The following is a 16291-nucleotide window of genomic DNA, read 5'->3' as shown; positions in this document are numbered from 1 at the left end:
GAGGATTGAAGAAGCATGCCACAAGTCAAGCACTAAATACCAAGGGGTGGTTCACACACTCCTGTGTTTATTTATCAGCCACCAGTGACGCACATGCCACAGCTTGAGCACACAGGATACAAAGTTATCACCAAATACCATGACCCTGCAGGAATTATGGATCTCACTACTGAAGACGTGGTTGATGATCGAAAGTTCTAAAAAGGTGGCTGCACAAATTCACCAAGGACAGGTCTACCCAAGGCAGTTGGACAAGATAGCCCAATGGAGCCTTCAAGTTCACTGTTGCTGTGCCTTTGAACTTCAGCAGTTTGGGAACAAACAGGGAATAGAATTGAGAGCTTCTCTGATGCACCCTCGCTGGCCACTGTTTGTAATAGGAGGCTGGAATAGATTTATCTTTAAATCTGATTTAGCAAAATCCCCTTGGTTCTTCTTTTTGTTTTTTAAATTACAATCCCCATGATTCACCAACACTTTTTTTGAGGGCACAATAAACTTGTGTCACTGTGAACTTATATTTTTGTTTTGGAACGTAAGAAGTGACATCAAGGAACAGGCCAAGATACACCACATCCTTTATATTTGTAGAAATCCCAGCAACAAGCAAACACTTGGTGGCTCTTGGAAAATTAATCTGTGCCGGCCTCCCATCTGCCCACTGAAGAGGCTCAGACATTTCAGTTACAGTGAGAGTTTCTCAAGCACAAAGCTACACAGATTAAACTTTGGGGACACAAACCTGACCACTGAAAATGTAGTCCAATATCTCTTTCATAATTTCCACAGATATCCCTTCAAGTTCGATTTTATAAGTTGAACCATCTTCCTTTGGTGGATTGTAGTTCAGTTTTGTTCTGGAATTTTTAAAATATACACACATAGTCAATGATTAATCCAAGATAGCTGCAGATGACCAAAACGCATTCACATATTTCAGAACTGACCACATGCAGACTGTAACCTTTCAAAGGTACCGAGTGACACAGAGAGAAGGATGATTAGTTGGTGGCTGTTGAAAGCACAACAGATTGTCGTGCTAATTCTATCAGGAAATAAGAAATTATGCTAATTTGAATCTCACTATTTATTTCATGCACATACTCCCAGAATTCCCTGGGTTTTTTTAACATTACACAAAAGCATTCCAAATGATGACTGGAACAAAGTTTTCCAAATAAAAAACAATTAGTTAAATTAACCATGATCTAATTCACAAAGCAATTCTCAGATCCATGTACCTGTTGAGAACTGTAGACATCCTATCTGGTCATACTGTGTATATGAAGATGCCCTCTGTTGTCATACTTCAACTGCCTAACCTTTCCCCAGTTCATAAAGAGACCCACCAAACCCCAACCTTTATGAGCTCCCAGTGCCAAGCAAAAACTATTCAGATCAACATTTGGGCAGGGACAAGCAAAAGCAAGACACACACTTAGAGCAAGAACATTATTTTCCTCCTTTCAAAATACTCTCCATTTCTTCTTAGGAGCACAACCGACAAGACAAGCTAGTGAGAGTCTAGACCTGAAAAGCTGTCTATTTATTAGTAAATTTGGCAATACAAAACTGAGGCAGTGTTTTCAAGAAGTCACTGACGGGGGTGGGGGGGGGGGAGAAGTGCCCTGTTAACAAGGTTTCTAAGCAACAAAACCCAGAAGCAGAATGTTGCTGAAGGACAACCAAGTAATGTGATGTACCTTGGCAGTTCCCAGGACACACCGTGAGAGGCAAAACACAGCAGATAAGCAAAGATATGTTAACAGACATGGATCAGAGGGACAGTTCAAAGGCTTGTTTAAAAAAGAACTGATTCTGTTTTACTCTTCTGTTCCCACAGTACTAAACTGTGGGGTGGGGTGGGGGGCATCCAATGAAGCTGACAGGCAATAGGCCCAGGACAGACAAAAGGAAACATTTCTTCACTCAATAATTAAATTGTGGACTTTACTGTCAGTGGATGAATGATGGCCATGGGTATAGATGACTTTAAGACAAAATTAGGTGGATTTGTGGAGGACAGGCTCCTCAATGGCTAGTAGCTATGACAGCTAAAGGGAACCTCCACATCCAGAAGCAGTAAACCTTAGAATACCAGTGCTAGGAGGGAATACTGGGGAAAGCCTTGGCCTTTAGGCCCTGTTGTGTACCCCCCAGAGTAACTGGTTGGCCATTATACGAGACAGGATCCTAGGACAGGTAGACCAGTGGGTCTGATCCAACAGGGCTCTTGTTTCATGTTTACTGCACAATGGAACCCTTTCAATATTTCGCCCAACAAGTCCCCAGGAGTCGGATGAGCTGATTAGCGCAAAGCAGTCGGCTGTGTAATGTTTGGGGAAGCACCTATATAAAGATGCAAATAAACCATACAATTATGAAACGACATCTCCTGATCAGGGACAAGTCACTCACCAGACAGGATATGTGAACCATGAAGCAATGCACCAAATATGCAAATCTAATAGGTTACACATTCCTCATGGGAACACTGAGTCAGCACAAAGGGTGTTGCTTAAGGTTATAGGAAAGAATGACATGGGCTGGGAGACAACACACCTGAAGGCACAGGAAGGCACATCAATCACTCCCCACTCACGCACTGGAGTTTCACATTACTGCCCCCACCAAAACACATGCTTCCGAAGTGATTGGTGACTACCCACTTTTTCAAATATTCGAAGTAATCCAATACACTTTGGCCCTTTGTTCTGCCTGACACCAATATATCTATAATGTTTTTCTCTGAATCCCACTTCGAGCAAAGCCTCAGTGAAAGCAAGCCTATTTCCCCACATTTAAGCGCCATATAATAACCATTTGTGAGCTGCCAGAACGCCATCTCCTCACATTAACCCTGATTAAGTCTTGTTTAATTGTGTTATAAAAGACAGCCAGTTACTTTATAATGGTGTCTTTTTATATATAGTTGACATCGCTTTCCCATTCCTCAAATCCTGCAATCCAGTTTGACTTTGGTTTGTGAAAGTTTTACGGCTGTTCAATTCAAGACTGACATAAAGAAGCATGATGTAGCATTTTTAAAGACAAGCCCCCTCCCCCAAAGGATTTATTCTGAACAGAACAAGGTTTTTTTCCCCCAGGTCACGCCCTAGCCCTTTGGCAGCACACATGAAAGATATGCATCTTTGCCACACCCTGCACTGAGTGCCAATTCTCTGAAATTTCTGCTTACCTGCTTGTTTTCGAGTGCTCCATACATGATGAGCAAACTCAGAATGCCCGAGAAATAACAATAAATGTTTGCCCCGTCACAGGACAAAAACTGAAGCACTCTACCTTCCAACATGGAGAGGCAGCTACTGTTTATGTTTTTAATTTTACCACAAAAATATTATTGAAAAGTGTATCCAAACTCTCATATTCAATAAATACATACACTGATGCTACTTCATTTTGGCGACCACTGTTCGGCAAACAAATCAAAACTTGCTTATTTGATTTTGTATCTTCTAAATTGTCTCTTCCACTATCCCTCTGTACAATTCTTTCAAAATCGGATGCAGTTCTCTAAGCTAACCAATGCTGGATTAAGTGATACCAGTATTTTTCATGGCTGGCATAAACTGTATCTGCTAATGGAACCAAGCACAGCATTTGCCAGCTTATAAAAGAAGGACTGCATTAATTCCAGATCAACAGGTAACTCACTGCAAGACTCCAATCACGATCTCTATGCCAGTATTAACCCTGCTTTATTCGTATACGTGGTGTTTTTCCGCCAATAATCTTCCCATCTGTCTGAAATGAACAGTGGATGGGGTCAATTGTGACCTGAAGGCACCTCTTTTTCTAATAACTTATTTACAACTCACTAAGACCATAATCACATTAAAGCACCGTAACACATTAAAAATAAAGAAATCCCATAAAAATTGTCATAAGCATAATCAAAGAAATAGTAGCAATACCATGCTGACTATCCCCTCCAAAAGAACACAAACACCTTCAAATCAGTTGATCCTACGTCTCCAACCAGGGATCTGCCATATGCCACAGGGTGAGTATGCCCTCATTCTAAATTAGAAGCAAATTCTAAATTACAAGGATTTCAGCTCCTACAGTTAACAGGCAAAAGCCAAGCTGATGTTGAAATAGCTAGTCATTGTTTCCCAAGCTTAGCTCTATATCTGAATTACAACACTGTAAAATTTCTTCCCAGATGTGGTATTCCTTGAACAGGTGCTACAGCAAATAACCACAACTTTATCTTCTCTTCATAATACTAAAAACAACTTCAAAGGTCTCATTCAGGATAACCTGAGCTAAGTTTTATCTCTGTTATTTTGTTCTTAGGCAGACGTGACCCCATAGAACAAAACAAGGTCTCAGTGGAATAATCTTACATTCCCTCAACTCAGACTGACACAGAAAAACTGTAAGCTCAGTACTTCTGAGCAAGTAGCCCTCAACACGACATACTTCTGAGCAAGTAGCCCTCAACACGTCATGTAGTTACATGACTCATGATTCAATTCAATCAATCTCTGGGAAGCTATTCTTTAAAAAGTTTAGTTTAGAATGCCGTATGATCCAAATGTGTGTCACCCCACCATCCCCAGAATTAGCTGCAATGTGCAGGCATTCCATGATACACACACTACGGTTCCTCAACAGGTAAGTCAATTGAGACAGGATTTCCTCAAAGGTATGAAATTGGAAAACACTGCTGGAAACTCATGCCTATTGACAACCAATAAGCATGAGATAACTAATGGAACAGCAAATGTTCTTTCAAAAAGAATCAGAGGAACAACTGAGAGTTTCAATCAATGCCCTAGGGAATACTCAACGTAAAGCACACATTCAACATAAGCTAGCACGGACAGACCTTACAACCTGGCCTACAGATCGCTTGCCCTGAAAGTCTGCTTTCCACACTTTTATCTTTTGCCACCTTATAACATCTGATGGAGCATCCTGGGGGCCCTGAAACCTTGCACAACATTTTGTGTCAGTTAGGTTGTGTCAGAATGTTCCTAGTTGGGGGGTGGGGGAAGGGATGTTCAGGGTAAGGGATGCTTCTCTTCCTTTCCAGCCAGTTGGTTGGGGGGCCTTGTGTAACTCAGCTTCCTTATCTGTGTGAAATGCCTTCTGTCTTTTGAACTTTCACTTTGATCTTGTGGGAATGGGGTTGACATCTTGGCCAGGGGCGGAGTGGAGGGAACAAGGGAACTTAAGCCCAAGCTTTGCTTGTGATCTCCAGAATCCTCAATCACTGTTCCGGATCTTTAGTATTCCCAATAAAGGCTATAGTTCAGGGGTCGGGAACCTGCGGCTCAGGCGAGTCAATGCGACGCGCGCTCTTTTCCCTCCGCCCAGCTGTTCTGGCTTGGCTTCCATGAGCCGGAGCCGCCGCCGGCCCCTCTTCGCCAGCCCTGCAGGAAGCAGAGGCGGGCATTATCTGTTCAGCCCAGCTGGCCGGGCGAGGGCCGCTGACATCGGGAAAGCTTTGGCTCCTCGCCCGCCTCATGCCTGCTTAGCGGGGTGGGGCCTCTCCTCGGGCGCCGGGCAGGCCGAGCCGCCGGGCCACTCTTCGCCCGCCCTGCAGGAAGCAGGGCGGGCACACGCCATCAGTGGCTTAAGTTCCCACGAAGTTTAGAGGCTGCAACGCCCCTTTCTCCCTCTCAGGAAGTCCCACTCTGCTCGGGAAGAAGAAAGGGGCGCTGGAAGCCATCTAAGTCAGCTATGGGCTTGCTTTTTTTTAAGCGGAGAAAGGTCCCTTTCTCCGGCTTAAAAAAAAGAGCAAGCCCATAGCTGGGTTTAGAGTGCTGCAACGCCCCTTTCTCCCTCTCTCAGGAAGTCCCTCACCGGGAGAGAAAGGGCTGAAGCCTTCTAAGTTTCCGCGCAAGAGTGGGCTTGCTAATTTAAGCTTTTTTAAACGGAGAAAGGTCCCTTTCTCAGCTTAAAAAAAAGAGTTAGCCCATAAGCGCCCGAAGGTTTAGAGCTGCAACGCCCCTTTCTCCCTCTCAGGATGTCCTCTGGGAGAAGAAAGGGGCTTGAAGCCTCTAAGCTCAATGCTATGGGCTTGCTTTTTTTAAACGGAGAAAGCGTCCCTTTCTCAGCTTAAAGAGCTGAAGCCCATGAAAGCGCCGGAGTTTAGAGGCTGCAACGCCCCTTTCTCCCTCTCTCCAAGGAAGTCCCTCTGGGAGAGAAAGGCGAGCTGAAGCCTCTAAGCCTCGGCACTCTCCTGCCACAGGAGCCGGGAGCCAAGGACCCCCTCTGCCCCACAGAGAAAAGGCTCCAGCTCCCTGCTCCATGGGGCAGAGAGGGGAATGGCCCCAGTGGTGGCCTCGTTCGAGTGCCACTTGCTCTCCTGCTGTGGGAGCTCCTGCCCCAGCAGGGGAAAACTGCCCCACTCCATGGGGCAGAGGGGGGGATGGCAGCCTCCCACATTTTTTTTCACACACCCCCCCATCCCTGTTACCTGCCACCCTTATCCCTGTGCCACATGCTTCCCATCCCTGTGCCACGCACCATCGCAACCTGCTGGATTAGGTAAGTAAGTGGTGGCGCTGGGGCGAAAACTCCTGCAGGCCGCCCTCGAGCGCAGCTTTTGCCCAGCTAGCGCCTCATGCGGGCACATCTCTTAGCCCAAGGGTGTGTAAGCGGGGGAGGGAGGGAGGGCTGAGCATGAGCGAAAGCAAGCTCGGGCATGGGGAGCGGATCGGCTGGCAAGTGCTGAAAGTGGAGTGGGTGGGGGGTGAGCCAAATGGCTCTTTGGTGGTGAGCCAAATTTGGTGGTGAGCCAAATGGCTCTTTGAGGGGGAAAGGTTCCCGACCCCTGCTATAGTTAATATCTACAGTTTCTTTATTTTGGACTAAAGTTTGATAGATTGGCCCTAATCTATTACACAGTTTTTGTTCTTGTGCTTAGGTTCTGATCAGACCAATACAGCTGTACAGCTTTTTCTCCTACAAGAGAAACAATTCCAGGGATTCTGAACAATTGAGAGGCAGGACCGGACAGGACAAAGCTACAGTGATCAATTGCCACCTTCCTAATGTTGTATTTGTTTAAATAAACACATGTTAGCACCACAAATAAAGACAGAAGGGAAACTGTCAACATATGCCAACACATATCACTTAGCACTTGCATTAGCCAAAAGTGCTCTGAGACGCTGACAATTATGACTGCCAGTTACTCAACTAGTTAGGTCTTTACATAAGCTCTGATGGAACTGATTTTCAATCTCACTCTATCATAACTTAGAACAGAGCGATATACTGCACCAAATTTATTCCATGACTAAAGGTGCTGTAGTCATCCGTCTCTTCACAAGCCTCAATAAAAACAAAATCAAACAATACCTAACCAGAAAGGTAAGAAGCAAGAGACAGCACAGGTGACCCACACCTTGCTCCACAACAAAGGAAGATGCTTTATCTCTTATAAAAAAGCCATGAATAAATCTGAAGCTAATGGCTACAATCCAATTATGTGGGAAGCCATTTGTATACCATGTGCGCATCACAGCCAATCTCTACTTCTGAAAATCCATATTCGCCCACTGAGAACAGGGAAGAATAGAAATCATGCCTGCCATGACCTGTGCCACCTATTCCACATGGCTGCTTACAGTAACACGAAACTATCACAGAGGAGAATGGTGGGATTGGAGGGGTTCCAGAGCAGAGACCAGAGGAGCTTGGCCCAATGGCTAAAGCTTCTCCCTGGTCCCCAGCAAGATGGAGTATTGGCCTCCAAGTCTGCCAGGCCTCAGATGTGGAAGGGAGAAGTTTCAGCTCAACCAGGTGCACCTACTCCCACCCAGTCCATCCCTGGTTGTTCCCTCTAGACCTCTCTCCCTGGCAACAGTAGGAAGGAAGTCGTTCTGATCACCTCCTTGGTCTGCAACGGCTCAAATAGGCCCTCTCATTCCTTGCATGCCTCATCCCTCAGTGACTGAACCAATCAGCCCTTTGAGGCTCTCCTGCCCCTTCCAACCAGACACATGGCTGCCTCTTTGCTTTCTAAAAGCACCAGGTCCCCATTTCACCCTGAAGGCATAACTTCACTGGCCATTAGAGCTGGTGGGGGGGGGGGGGGAGAACCACAGCTGTTGCACTCCCATGCACATCCCCAACCATTAGCTGATCCTTCTGGATATGGCTGATGCAGCCATGTCTTCCAACTGCACCCATGGCCAGCTAAGCCACAGGGAGGGACCCAGCGCCACCTGGCACATCCACCCAACTCAAAGCCCACAAAGTGGCCTTGGAGCTGTGACTGGGGGCAACAGCCATGGAGACCAATCCATTCCCACACAACGTTCTTGCATTAAGTTGAATCCAAGGATTCCCTCCCTCTAAGCATTCCGTGAAAAAGATTTCCATCAAAAGTTTTTTTCCAGTAGAGAAAGGCTTCTTCGCTTGGAAAAACTCAATGGAAAGGAGCCAATGAATCCAACCCACTGATGCAACAGACAGAACTCTGTATGGATTTTTAAGCATTTTTACTTCATTATGGGAGCTACTGCCAACTCTCACGATAAGTGCCTCTCAAGTGACAGGTACTTATCAGCAAGTCCCACTTTGTTTTGTATTTTTGCCAGCATTTGTAGGGGCCGATACTGTCACTGCACATCATTTTCAATAAATGTATTTGGTAGAGATTTATTATTGTTATTTCAGTGTTTGGGAGTTTTTTTTCTCCTTTGAATTTTGCTATAAGTGCTTTTACGGGAAAGAAACAATCATACTTCAGTTGGTCTTCCAAAAATTACAGAACTGTAACCCAGAAGACTGACAAGTAGTCCATGAGAAATCACACTACCCATGCACATTTTGTGCATTGGGCAACTCCATGCACAAAGCAGAATCATGTGAAACAAAAAAACTAATGTTCCCCTGAGAACAGGTTGCACCTCTCCATACCTGTTTTAATCTTTCCATCCACGCAGGCTACCTGGCACACTTCACTATCCCCAGGCTATATAAAACATGTTTCAAATTTTGGCTAAGACTTTAAACTTGGATTTCGTACACGGATAAGACACCTTATAAACTGAAACATTAATTTAATAATATCTGGAAGACCCAGATATTGTTTATGCAGAAGGAAAACGACAGTGATTGTGTTATGAGGACTACTCACTGAACTCAGACCCAGACCTTTGTTATGTTCTGTCATCAAGGTGCACAATAATTCATCAGTGCTCCTCCCTGTAATTTATCCTCCAGTTAACTGCTGTTTAAGGCAATTTGCTGCTTTGTACCACTTTAAGGATGTCACAGTACTAGGTCATTTTAAGTCATGTTCTGCTGTTTGCCTTAAAATAACTCCAGTTCTCTCTGGAATTCCCTTTCTGTCCAGATAACTTCTCACGGGTAGAAACAGAGGGTACACAGCAAGCCTGGTGGTAGAAAAGCACCAAACTGCTATTTCAAAAAACAGCCCTTTTTAAACAAACTAGCAGGTAACAAGGCTGAGTTTATTTTTTTTATTTGAAACAAATTTCTGCTGAGAAGCTTTTTCAAATCAAGTGGTCAGGGGAAGTCCAACGATGTTCAGATTCATCATATGCATATTCATTTATAAGTCCCATTGGGGTTTATCCCCAAGTAACTAAACTGAGACTATTGTACTTTGGTTACCTTATGAGAAGACAAGAATCACTGGAAGAGACAATGCTAGAAAAAGTTGAGAGCAGCAGGAAAAGGGAAAGACCCGACATGAAATGCATTGATTGTATGAAGAAAGCCACAACCCTAAATTTGCAAGATCTGAACAAGGCTGTTAACAATAGGGGAAGACTGGTTGTGGTGGGTTTTCTGGGCTGTGTGGCCGTGGTCTGGTGGATCTTGTTCCTAACATTTCGCCTGCATCTGTGATTGGCATCTTCAGAGGTGTACCAAAGAGAGAAGTCTGCTACACACTGGTCTCGTCCAATATTAATTTGGAAACAGGCATTTGGTCTCAGCTAGTTGCCAACCTTTTCACAGCTGAAAGGCTTTCAGCGTTCTTCAGCGGCAGGGCAAAGGGAAGAAGGGCTCTATTAAAATGGTTATTCCAATATAATTACGGCCCTTCATCAGTGCTCATAATTTGCAGTGCATCCGTTTTGAAACTGGGGCAGTTTTCATTCTGCTTTTCTTCCTCTGGCTTAGGGCAATAAGCTTCACGTCTGGCTCTGGCCTCTCCTTTAATTAGAGTATGGTCCCAACATTCACGTTATTTTTCCATCCAGCGCCACATTAAATCCACCAGCAATATGCCCTATTATAAAACATGTCTTCCCAAACAAAATCTTGCTGCATTAACATAACATCTAATGTTTTTGGTTAAAAAAGCTATATATGATAACTGATTCCACTGTAAAAAAACAACTCAACATAAAAGTTCTTACTCTTGTTAAACCAGCTTTCCCACAATATGACTGCTGTCTAAATCAAATATATTTTCATACCTTGCCATGATCCATAAAATGTTAAATTCAACTGACTGCAATGTTACACAGAAGATAACCCGGAGTTTTAAGTTTTCACTGAAGTCTTTCTCCTTGTTGTTTAAGGATATTATTATTATTATTTAGGCAGCTATGTATTGTATAATATAAACTCAATAAAGTAACACCCCAAAATAAAACAGTATCTTTTACCAACCAAAATAATCTAAGTGTGCAAGCTTCCACCATCTTTATAACTCTTAGGCTGGGTGTTAAAAACAAAGACGGAAAGGACAAAAGATAGTTCAGATAGCAATCTCAAAGCAATGTCTGAATCTTGTGTTAAATGCTTGATTAAAGGCATTACATGATTTTTTATTTGAAATTTTGGTTTGGACCAACATGGTCAATTTTACCTTGTCACTCAACTTACAAAGGATGGAGGTAGGGGGGAAAAAACCCTGTGTTGGATTCACAGGAAGAGCTACCCGAAGAGCTACAGGAAGAGCTCTCAGTGGGAGCAGACCTTTCCATATTTTCCCCTTCTCAAGTAGTTTGCCATTTGACCCAAACTTGGAGGATCAGGAGGGCTTCACAAGTGGTGCCACAAGACTGAGAGCAGTGGGAGAGCAACAGGACTGCAGCAATAAGGAAACAACATTTCCGTTTTTCTAGTGAAACCAATCTATACATTTGCATGATTCTTTAGCATTGCTGCCTACAACTCCACACATATATTTCGCTGGTGACCTGCTCCTAATCCTCAGTTTTGGGACCAATGGCAAGCTGTTTGGGGATGGACAGGAAAAAAAGGTCTTCTCTGCCAACACCATTGATGAGTTCCTCTGGTGGATCCCATCTCTGATTTGCTGATCAGTGTGTCCTGTGTATTTGAAAGGAAAAATACTTCAGTTAGACAACTTTTCTTCTTTCCTGACCACTATATCACTCTGGCTCTAGAGATACCCTAAACATTGTGTTTTTCCAGAGCAAGCAAGTTATAAGTTGGCATGACACTAAACCAGTGGTAAGGCAAACAAAAGGTCAATAGAAACCTTTTAAAAGGTACCTGCTCTGTTTAAGGGTGACACTGATGCACTTCAGAGCCTCAGAGTATCAGTTGGTCCCTATTCGCAAGACACGGCACTTGACATCAAAGGTTCTGGCAACAAAATCTGTCGTCATTTTACACTACCCTTTCCTTATGTTTAAACTCATAAAGAGGAATTAATTACTAGTCCACAAACTCAGCCAGAACTATAAAATACCTGATGAAATGACAACCGTCAAACAACTAGTGCTTAACAAAGCTTGTCATAAACACTTCTAAAGCCAGCACAAACCCTTTAATGTAGGTTACAGAAACAGTAATGATTCAATATTCAGTCTGTGCATTGACCTGAAACCATTTATCAAACCAGACAGTGCTGAAAATAAAACAGTGCTTGAAACGGTGTAGACAGGCTTCATTGGTCAGTTCGCTGGGGCTTATTAAGCATTTCATCTCAAGGAGGCCATTAATAAAATATTACTTTTTCTCTAAGGTTGTCACAGTATTTCCTGTTGTAATACCAGTTGTCATTTTGAACATAAAGTCATCTGTGCAGCTTACAAATAGGTGCCTGGTAATATTTTATTTTGTAAGGGTATTTTTAAAGCACAGATAAAAAATGGGTGTGGAATTACACACACACATGCAATCATCAGCTGTTTCCTGAAAGCTATGCCAAAGCCAATATAAACAAAAAAGCACTTTCTGAGCATACAGAGCATGAATCTCGGAGAAGCTGCCTTCCAATTAGCTGCCAACTAATAATTTCAACACCCTTTCCCTGATGAAAAACTGCTTGCCTTTGATCTTTGCAAATCAGCCTGTGTTTGTCACACTGAACTGGGGAAAGCTGACAGTGCCCCGTGTGAGTAATGTTGGTAAACAATGAGATTTCCTGTATCGCTTGACACCCAAAGAGAAAAATAGAACAGAGGGAGCTATGTGAGCATGAGCAGGCAAAAAAGGAACTTTGAAATAGCTTCCCTAAGAACTCAACTCATCCAGATGTTATAGTCTGCTGCACTGGGGGTTGGCCAGAACCTCAGCTTCCGTATGCCTGTGAATCATACAGCAGACTCACAGATACATGCTGTTGCTTGTTTACAGCACAATAAGATTAATGTGCTTTCCAAGGATGTAAAATGAATTAAAGGACATGGTATCCAAGATGGGTCAGAATGACGCAGCAGACATTTAGTTGAGCCCATCGATGGACCCATTCAGTGTTTTACTTTTTATTTATTTTATTAGATTTAATATCCCGCCTTACCCAACTAAGGTCAGGCTCGGAGCAGCTTACATACATAAGTGCAGTACTTCCCTGTACTTGGATATATTGTGATCAGCAATGTGGAGTAGTGGTTAGAACGCCAGATTAGGAATTGGGAGACACAGGCTCAAACCTGTACTGTGCCACAGACGGTAGCTGGGTGACCTTGGGCAGTCAGACACTCAGCCTAACCTACCTCACAAGGCTGTCGTGAGGATAAAACAGTGCGGAGGGAAACACTGTAAGCTGCTTTGGGTTCTCACTGGAGATAAAGAATATTGTTGCAGTTGCAGTGTATGGGGCAAGAAGAAAACGAAAGGATAGGAAGAGAACCCTTTCCTTTCAATCTTTCCTTACAGTATATCCTACCTGTTTGCTCTGGCCTTGGGCTTATGCCCCTGAAGCCTCACGGCCAACTGTAGCCAAGCTTTAAATATGGCACTTCTTCCCTCCATTGTTTCCCCTCACTGTCCATTTTACATTGTAAGCTCCTTGGGAACAAGGTACCTGTCTCTGTGCCTTCATAGCTCTAAGGTCCCATGTATTATTGCTTGAATCACTCTACCAGTAAAGCAAGCTTATTTGCTACATAAACAATCAGGCTTGCAAGAGGAAGAAAACATTTGAGGTAGTAACCTTAACAGCTTCGAGATGTTTAACAATTCTCACTCAGTTTTTCATCCATGATCAGTGGCAGTAAACATTTGGGTTGGAGAAGACAGCTGGTCTCTGCCCATCATGTGGACCATATGGGGCATCTGGGCACAACGTAAAACATGAATTGGGGGTCTATACGGGCAATGGTTTGATCCACCAGGGCTACTTTTGTGTTTTTATCTAGTTTCTACCCTATCTCCCTTTTTCTCATTACAACACCCATAAAACAACCTTTCTCCAGGGATTTTATTAATATGATAGTAAACTTATAGCTAGGAATCAAATGGTCAAAATCCTAGATTTGCACTATTCACACATTATATGAATATCCTGCAAAATAAATGGCTATTAACATAAACGGATTCACAGGATTACAGGGCTTGGAAGGGTCCTATGAAGAGCTAACAGTGTGTATTTTTTTAGATCACAAACATGGCTAGGTTAGAAATCAGCACTTTTAATCACCCAAAGTGGTTAAAAAGAATGGGAAGAACGCAGATTTCATCCTAGGTTCCACGTGCCATCTTATGGGCATGCCTGTCAGAAAAAGCTTTGATCTATTATATAGTTTTTAAAAGTCACAGGACTGCTGCAATTAAAACAAAAAAGTTGGCAACCTCCATTCCTACTGATGAAAGTCAGACCACACTGTTTAGTTTGTACTATCTAGAAAAGCTATCTAGAAAACATGATTTCTGTAATCCTAATGGTACGTATGGGGTGAGGGGAAAAGGAATTTTTCCACTGTTGAAAGAAAGATCCACCTTGCACTTGCTCAAGAAAACTTTCTTCTACATACGCCCAAGGCACCCACTTCATTATTACTTCAAATGGCTGAACCATGGGCTCAGTTCAGAATCATTTAAGTTAATAAACAAGATGCCTTGAGCACATTCACAACAAACCACCTAATCAGTAAACATCAGGGAGGGGGAGGAAAAGATTTCCAAAGCAGAAAAATTGCAAAAACCCCAGCAACACTTCTAGATGCGCCAAAATCTTCCAAAACACCTTGATGTGTAAACAAAAAGCACAGCCCAGGCCTTAACCTCCCCCCAATCTCATTCAGTTGGCTCCTCTACTAAAGATACTATAAATCCTTACTCATTAAGCATTTGAACTTAAAATCCAAGAACTGCCTTAACAGTCCCAATCCAATGAGATGCCAGTAATCAATTTATTTCAATAATGATTATATTTTTTAAAATATATGTATGCTATATTTTCTGTTTCCCATAAGCAGTGAGGCAGTGTGTGGTGGTGGTGGTGGTGACAGAGTCAAATTAGGTTCAGGGTACCCCACTCTGCCATGGAAGCTTGCTGGGTGACCTTGGGCTGGTGACATACTCTAAGCCTAACCTACCTCACAGAGTTGTTGTGAGGATGAAATGGAGGGAAGGAAACAGATTGCAAGGAAACTTAAGCAGAAACTAAAGATACAGCCCAAGGCATGAATGTACATTGAGACTCCCCTTCATTTCAGGAGTAGGGGTTTACTTTGGGATTAAAACCGCCACAGGCTGGCACTGACAGCTCAGATCCAATTTACCTTGGAGTAAGCAATGCCAGAGCCTGGTGCCAGCAGCCCTCATCTAATCATTCTTCAAAGGTCAGGGCTGACAGGCTAGAGCACTTAAGCCACAAACCCAACGTTACTTCGGAGTAGGCACTTACAAACCTCAAACCCAACGTTACTCCGGAGTAAGCCCTTACCGCAGGTTGGGTTACTTCAGCGATCTCAGATCAGAACTACCAGCCCAGCTCTGTTTCCGAGTTGGTACTCCAGCAACGGGTCAACCATACCCCTACCTTACTCCAGAGTAAGCCTCGCTCCAAGCGGACGCTGCTTCAGCCCAGAAGCAGCCAGGCTCCCAAAACGTGCCGAGCTCCTAGGCACAACAACGCCCGGCCGGCGGCGGGCCCCGAGGCGGAGTTTAAGCCCTGCCCTACCCCACCCCGCCTTGGGCCGAAGGAAGCCGGGCTCACCTGATGTAGGGGCTGGCGGCGGCCAAGATGTTGGTCTGCACGGGGATCTCGTGGCCCTCGAGCACCAGGTGGGCGTCGCAGAACCGGCCCTCCTCGCGGAAGGAGCTGAGCGCCCGCAGGAGCCGAGCCGGGTGCTGCGGGTCCGACACAGCGCTGCCCGGCGCGCCCCCAGACATCCCTCTCGCTCGCCGGCCTCGCTCCTTTTCCCTCACAAGGCCTCAGTCGGCCTTTCCTGCCGCCTCTCCCCGGACTTCTCACGCGCGCAGGCCGGTATGCCTCAGCCGCTCTCGCCTCACAGCGCCTCACTGCCCGCCTGCCAGCCGGTGCCCCGCCATCCTCCCAACCCCGGCATCGGCCTTGACGTCATCTCCCTGCGCCGCCCCTCGCGCGGGCTCCTCCTCACAGGGAGCAGCGGCTGAGGGGGGTGCGCCTCACGATGCTAAGCCCGGCTGGGCTGGGCTGCGAGGTGGTTTATTCCATCCTCTGAGTCTGGGCGATAAACTTGCGTCACCTTTAAATAAGGACTGGGGGTTACGCTTCTCGTCCCCCCCGTTCCACCCCATGACCTCATGTCGGGAGAGGTCCTCTATGTATGCTTAGAGGCTATTTGGGGTTCGGGGGGGGGGGGTCATGTTTCTTTTCCCCGTTCGACATTGCAAGTTTTTGTTCCCCACCCTCTCATTTTGTTTGTATAACAGTCTGTGTAGGAATACTGCTAATACAAATCACTGCAGAGCCTGGTGATCACACACACTACAATGTTTGGGGTGACATGCCAGCACACAACAAACCCGACAACAATTGTTTTCCCTGTTTGAGTCATTTTTTGTAATTATTTGATGTTCCTTTATATGATATATAGCATCACACATGATTTGATTGTATTATTTTTAAAATAAATGAATGCAAATA

At 44.5% G+C, this 16291-nt stretch overlaps 1 protein-coding gene across 1 annotated transcript in view; it reads right to left on the bottom strand.

Moving 5' to 3' along the window:
• The window catches only part of GAN (gigaxonin), a 28540-nt gene extending 12816 nt beyond the window's left edge, over positions 1-15724 (bottom strand). The window contains exons 1-2 of the mRNA XM_048515188.1: positions 15380-15724; positions 743-857 (exon numbers count right to left, since the gene is read on the bottom strand). Coding sequence (XP_048371145.1) covers positions 743-857; positions 15380-15555 — 291 coding nt within the window. The 5' untranslated portion in view covers positions 15556-15724. The remainder of the gene's footprint in view (positions 1-742; positions 858-15379) is intronic.
• Positions 15725-16291: the final 567 nt, after the last annotated feature.

The sequence above is a fragment of the Sphaerodactylus townsendi genome, linkage group LG14 (assembly GCF_021028975.2).
Source record: "Sphaerodactylus townsendi isolate TG3544 linkage group LG14, MPM_Stown_v2.3, whole genome shotgun sequence".
Lineage (NCBI taxonomy): Eukaryota > Metazoa > Chordata > Lepidosauria > Squamata > Sphaerodactylidae > Sphaerodactylus > Sphaerodactylus townsendi.
The sequence above is the reverse complement of the archived record's forward strand: the minus strand, read 5'-3'. Positions and strand labels throughout refer to the sequence as shown.